The following is a 7,191-nucleotide window of genomic DNA, read 5'->3' on the forward strand; positions in this document are numbered from 1 at the left end:
AAAGGCACGTTGTCAAAGGCACCCTCGATATCTAAGAAAACACCCAAACAAGATTGATTTTGAGCGAATCGAGAAAGCATCGTAAACAACCTTGTGTAAAAGAGCCACAGTGGACTTACCAGATTGGTAGGCATGTTGTTTCACATGAATAAACTTCACAGTAATATCCCGCCAAGATTTGGGAATATACCAAGCAAAACTACAAACAAGTACTTTTTTTTTAAACATGTTTGAAATAATCAAATCCTCTCTGAAGCAAAATAGGATAAATCCCATCTGCCACAGAAGATTTGAGAGGAGCAAAGCTATTAAGTCCCACTCATTCGATTCTGTAGTTACAGTACTACGAGCCGAAGCCATGGAATCATAACTTCAAGAAAAGACATCAGGTTCATCCGAAGATGTAATCACACTTCCAGGGAAGTGTATACTGAGTAAGCATTCCAGAACTTCCTCATCGGAGAAAGTGAGAATGCCATTTGGCAAACGAAGTTCGTTCACTCGGAAATCCTTAGATTTTGCAAGGATTTTGTTCAACCGACTGGCATCACCCAAACTGGAAACATTCGTACAAAGGTTTCCCCAGCCGGATCGCTCAGCAGACCGGAGAGCTTTCCTGTAGGCCTTGCGAGCCGACATGAAAGCCTCCGAACCAGCCGAACGTCGTCTGTTCCAACACTTTCTACATTGTTTCCTGAGCTTGGCCAGATCAGAGTTCCACCAAAGGGTTCCTCGTGTGATCTTTTCAGACCGCAGAGCGCATGTTTCTTCAAAAGCTTCCATTATAGTCGTCGTAGTATCAATGACATCTTCTAAATCACTTGGAGTGTCAATGGATGGTGAGTATCCATGAAATTTGGCCGCAACCGAATCAGTAAAAAGATCCCAGTTTGTTGACCGGGGATTCCTGAAACGCAATGTTTGCGAAGTAACACTAACTCTCTAGCAGATAATGTCTGAGCTGCCCCAGATGATATGGTGAGCATAAGCATCAGTGCCAACAATTAGCAGAAGGCCTTTTGAAATGCAGTATGCGATGACTTGTTTGAAAGTGTCCGTAGGGGATGGTTCATCATGCGGTAAATACACCGAACAATAGACGTATTTCCTGTTGAGGTTTCCAACAGATACATAAATTGTGATAGCACATACATCTCTGGTGATTAGTTCAGAGATGAGTGTAGCAACAATTGCGTTGTTGACAAGCACTTAGGCTCGAGACATGACACGCAAGTTTGCCATTTCATTTTTACTGAAAGTAGTACACACCAGGTTCACAAGGTTTCCTAGATCGAAATTCCACTTACGAAAGTGAGGTTCTTGGACCAAGGCCATTTGGGCTGTACCATTTTGCATAAGTCTGCAAAGATTGATCGTTGCTGTTCTTTTATGCTGAAGTTTGATCTGAGCTATCCTAACCATAGCCACTACCAAAACTAGGCTAGAAACATTTTGCAATAACAGCACAACAAAGAACAACAGCAATAAAACCAGATCGGTGTCGATTGGAAAACGCCTAAGGCGAGGGTACACAGAATACACTGTGTGAATCGCATAATGCGAAACCATATAGGTGAAAATTTAAACTAATCAACAACTTTAATCTGATTGCTTATCGACTGTAGGCTTGAACGGATACGGGGATTCTCTCGGCTTTTGCAGTCGGTGACAGCAGCGAAAACAAGTTTGCCTCAACTTCCGACGGTTTCGGTTTATTTTAAACCTTCTTCAGGGGATTCTAAAATAGAAGGGGGGGGGTCGTTTGTTTTCGAATAGTTTGGTAATGTTTTTGACGGTTTGTGACTCTAACCCTACTACTTACAAAGGCTTGTTTTCTTGTTAGAATCCATGGAAGCCCATGAAACATTGTCCAACGGAATTTGGATGGCGCCACCTTCAGCTATAGGTGCAATGCAATGAGTTAAGATTTTTCATTTTTGATTTCTACAGTCATACTACTCACTTTGCTCGTATCAATACGTTTGGTAGACGCTGTAGTGGTATAAACTGTTCCCTTAGCTTATGAGCTTATTTTTGCTTCGCTTTTAGCTGAACTTTTTAGATTTTGCTCGCCTACACTTTTATCGATACTTGCTATGGCGGATACCTACGCAACTTTGCATGATGGTGTTGGTGTGGTGATATAATATGGTGTCGTGTTTAACAATCTTTGGATATTTACATTGAGGTGTGTGGTGGTGTTTGTGTGTTGTTATCATTCTCTACATTCCCTATTTCATTTGCAATTCGTGTTTTGCTAGCCTTTTCTATTTCGTGTAATATACCTGCGTAGATTGCATGTAGCCCATCAGTATCGGTTCGTCTGTTAATGCTGTGTCTGTTTCGAGCGATGTGACACATCTCTAGGAATTGCAGATTTTGTGTTTTGTTTACCTTTTCTAAAATTTTGACCTGTTTCAGATCGAACCTGTGATTTTCTTGTATGCTGTGCTGCATTAACGCCGTTCTCTCACTAAGCGATGCCATTCGTGGATCCGTGTTGTCTGCGCCTTGCTCGAGAAGCCTGTCCATAGTGTTGTACAGTGTTCGATGACCGCTTATTCTGGTTTTCAGACGGTTTTTAGTCATTCCAATGTAGCATGCTGGGCAGTTGGAACATGGTATGTGGTACACAACATTGTTTTGATCATCGAGTGCAATAGGATCTTTGATTCTTGAGAACAAGTTGCCGACCGTGTTGATGTTGTATTTGGCGAGTTTTATGTTGGGATATTCTCGTCCTATCGCCCTGTCCACCCTTTCGGACAGGTGTTTTATGTATGGTATTGATCGGTAGGTATGCTCTAGGTGTTCTTCAGTCGGTTGACTCCCTATGGCATGCTGGATTGGTTGAGTCCCGACTGTGCTGCTGTTTTCGCGTTCATTCATGCGATTGGCGATCCTCTTTCGTAGGGATGTGGGATATCCATTCAGCTTTAGATTATCCTCTACGATGACCTGCTTTGTTTGCATGTCGAGATCTGTGGACAGAAGGTGGACTCGTTTCGCGAAATTTTTGGCCATGTTGAGCTTCTGTTTTAGTGGGTGGAATGACAGGTAGTTTAGGAATCTACCGCTGGCAATTGGTTTCTGGTACCATTGAGTTTTTACCGTCTGGTTATTCTGCCGGATTAGCAGCATATCCAGATAGGGTAGCTGGTTCTCTACTTCCAGTTCGTGTGTGAACTGGATGTGGATGTCGTAGCTGTTGAACACGTCCAGTACGTGCTGGAGTTGATCCAGCGGCATAGCCGTAACTAAGTCGTCGACGAACTTCTTGAGGAACGGTAGGGGAATGTTTAGCGACCGTAATACATTGTCTAGCAAGGCTTCCATTACCCAATCAGCAATGTGGGAAGAAAGTGGGTTTCCCATGGCAGTTCCAAATATCTGCGCATAGTGCTGGCCGTCAAATTTGAAATAGCTAGAGTCGATGCAGAAACCGACTATTTCAAGGAATAGGTCTAGGCATATATTTGTGTTAGGCCTGATTTCGTCCCATCTCATGATTATGCTATTAATCACCAGGGGTTTTGGTATTGAGGTGAATAGAGCTTTAACGTCGAGTGAGATGAGGACGTGATTGTCAGGGAGAGTGACACCATTGATAAATTCACAAAATGTGAATGAATCTTGGACGTTGTAGGAGCTTACCAGTGATTGCTGCAGAATTTTCCCTACGTATTTTGACAAGTTGTACGATGGGGCAGTCACATTCGGCACCACCGGGCGGAGTGGCAATCCTGGCTTGTGGGCTTTGGGTTGGCCATATATCCTGGGGCAAACGGCGTTGTATTTGGTTAGCTCCTTGGCCGTTCGATCATCGATGAGGTCCAGATTTCGCAGACGTTTCACTAACGAGTTGTTTTGCCGTTCAAACCGGAGGGTTGGGTCTTTGTCTATCGGTTTATACGTTTGGTTGTCTTGTAGCAGTTCCTTCATCTTCTGCTTGTATTCTTCAGCATCCATCAGTACGGTTTTGTTTCCTTTATCCGATTTTAATACGAGCACGTTGGGGTTCTCTTTCAGGAATTTCCTCGTGATGTCTTCAGCGGTGCTGCAGAACCTCACCAACGGATCGAAATGCGTGTTTTGGTTGTTGAAACGGTGTATGTGGTTGGTAATTGCATTGGCGACTGCGCATCTTGTCCGATCTTGGGTTGCTTCGTCCGGATTGGACTTTATTACCAGTTCCACGTCAGCCATCAGATGGTGGTAAGGAACTCGTCGTGTTTCAGTGATCGGTAGGGCAAACTTTGGACCGAGACTGAGTAGGATATGCTGCTAATCCGGCAGAATAACCAGACGGTAAAAACTCAATGGTACCAGAAACCAATTGCCAGCGGTAGATTCCTAAACTACCTGTCATTCCACCCACTAAAACAGAAGCTCAACATGGCCAAAAATTTCGCGAAACGAGTCCACCTTCTGTCCACAGATCTCGACATGCAAACAAAGCAGGTCATCGTAGAGGATAATCTAAAGCTGAATGGATATCCCACATCCCTACGAAAGAGGATCGCCAATCGCATGAATGAACGCGAAAACAGCAGCACAGTCGGGACTCAACCAATCCAGCATGCCATAGGGAGTCAACCGACTGAAGAACACCTAGAGCATACCTACCGATCAATACCATACATAAAACACCTGTCCGAAAGGGTGGACAGGGCGATAGGACGAGAATATCCCAACATAAAACTCGCCAAATACAACATCAACACGGTCGGCAACTTGTTCTCAAGAATCAAAGATCCTATTGCACTCGATGATCAAAACAATGTTGTGTACCACATACCATGTTCCAACTGCCCAGCATGCTACATTGGAATGACTAAAAACCGTCTGAAAACCAGAATAAGCGGTCATCGAACACTGTACAACACTATGGACAGGCTTCTCGAGCAAGGCGCAGACAACACGGATCCACGAATGGCATCGCTTAGTGAGAGAACGGCGTTAATGCAGCACAGCATACAAGAAAATCACAGGTTCGATCTGAAACAGGTCAAAATTTTAGAAAAGGTAAACAAAACACAAAATCTGCAATTCCTAGAGATGTGTCACATCGCTCGAAACAGACACAGCATTAACAGACGAACCGATACTGATGGGCTACATGCAATCTACGCAGGTATATTACACGAAATAGAAAAGGCTAGCAAAACACGAATTGCAAATGAAATAGGGAATGTAGAGAATGATAACAACACACAAACACCACCACACACCTCAATGTAAATATCCAAAGATTGTTAAACACGACACCATATTATATCACCACACCAACACCATCATGCAAAGTTGCGTAGGTATCCGCCATAGCAAGTATCGATAAAAGTGTAGGCGAGCAAAATCTAAAAAGTTCAGCTAAAAGCGAAGCAAAAATAAGCTCAAAAGCTAAGGGAACAGTTTATACCACTACAGCGTCTACCAAACGTATTGATACGAGCAAAGTGAGTAGTATGACTGTAGAAATCAAAAATGAAAAATCTTAACTCATTGCATTGCACCTATAGCTGAAGGTGGCGCCATCCAAATTCCGTTGGACAATGTTTCATGGGCTTCCATGGATTCTAACAAGAAAACAAGCCTTTGTAAGTAGTAGGGTTAGAGTCACAAACCGTCAAAAACATTACCAAACTATTCGAAAACAAACGACCCCCCCCCCTTCTATTTTAGAATCCCCTGAAGAAGGTTTAAAATAAACCGAAACCGTCGGAAGTTGAGGCAAACTTGTTTTCGCTGCTGTCACCGACTGCAAAAGCCGAGAGAATCCCCGTATCCTAATCAACAACATCTTCATAATCCCGCCCTTATTCAGCCTCAAGTATGAGATTGAAGAAGGGCAGCTGATTGTCTCGGAGAAACACAAGGTCCACTGCACCATTGCTCCTGTTAGCACAGTAAAGGCAACATGCTGTGGAGGGCGCCCTGGTACTCCATGGGCTTCGTTAGCGATTAGGTTTGGGCCTGTCCATAAACTACGTAGACTTTTTGGGGGAGACGAAGGGGTCTGGCCGAATTGGAAGGGGGTTCTGAGATGTTCAAAAATGAGGCAACGTATTTTATGGACAGCGACTTTTTATTAGACTATGCCATTCATTCCCAAGCACGGTAAGCATAAAGCCGCATCACACCATGCATTAGGGGTCACCTGTTGGTGGACACTTACCACCGGAACAGGCGGTCCGTAGTGTTATAGAATAACTTATTCTTAGCAAATTGAGACAATCTCTACCGACACTACACAGCTAGACAGCTAGGTTGATCAAGAAAAGAAGTTAATATTGATCATCAACTTCATACGGGCTCGAACATCCGATCAACGTCAGGACAGAGACACTAGGAATCCATTGATTTGTTGCTAGATGATACGGATCGTGACAATATGGTTTACACAGAATCATCCGTCACAGGCTCCTGCTTGCAGCCATTGGAGAGCTGCACACTAGAAGGCATATTTTTTTAAGAAAATTCTCATCTTGATATGTTATCAACACAAGCTGCAATTTAATCGGAATTTATCAGAAAGAAATACCAGCTATTATTTAGCCAAAACAAATAATTGAAATGAACCTCCGAGATGCATTGCACCTCTTCTGAAAATTAGTATTACGTATGAACTACCACCGGCAGTGGTTGCGTAAACCCAACAAACTAAAGGTACACAATTCGCCATAACTTCCACCGCGTTGGAAAATGTATGACTTTGTGGTCGAGTCTATGTTTGCAGTGGACAAAAGCGTAAGCATAACTACATCCGGACGGGAGTTGCCTTTGCTTGCAGAGGGCGTGTAATTGCCAAACTTTTCCTTCCCTGGTTTCCATAATACTGGACTGGACCAGGATGCAGCAGCGCCAATAGCTACGGCATGTCTGGCAATAAACCATAAAATCGAATTTTATATACATGCGCCAAACCAACCCGGACAGCTCGCATACTGCCCCTGTCGACTGTATTTTGACTGGGGCTTCTGTGTTTCGGGGCCCCATTTTATAGGTATGTAACCGGGGGACGAGAGATGGAATTTTATTACACGAATTTTGCGCAAATACGGACCTCCACACATAACCCCGAGCTTTTGGATGGGAAAAATTTTCTCCGCTAGAATTTTACCTAGACCTGCGGCACTACGCTGCATGCCCAATTTTTTATGAGCAATCATTAGAGTCCGGCCACCGTCGCCG

The 7,191-nt window shown here is 43.7% G+C and overlaps 1 protein-coding gene across 1 annotated transcript; it reads right to left on the bottom strand.

Moving 5' to 3' along the window:
- Positions 1–1,603: 1,603 nt before the first annotated feature.
- Positions 1,604–4,206, bottom strand: LOC134284184 (uncharacterized). The gene is made up of 3 exons (XM_062842670.1): positions 1,964–4,206; positions 1,823–1,900; positions 1,604–1,738 (listed from the first exon to the last, which is right to left on the bottom strand). Exon 1 carries the CDS (start codon positions 4,204–4,206, stop codon positions 2,179–2,181), a length of 2,028 nt encoding a protein of 675 aa, XP_062698654.1. The 3' UTR covers positions 1,604–1,738; positions 1,823–1,900; positions 1,964–2,178.
- Between the last annotated feature and the right edge of the window lie 2,985 nt (positions 4,207–7,191).

This window comes from Aedes albopictus, chromosome 3 (genome assembly GCF_035046485.1).
Source record: "Aedes albopictus strain Foshan chromosome 3, AalbF5, whole genome shotgun sequence".
In the NCBI taxonomy this organism is placed as follows: Eukaryota; Metazoa; Arthropoda; class Insecta; order Diptera; family Culicidae; genus Aedes; species Aedes albopictus.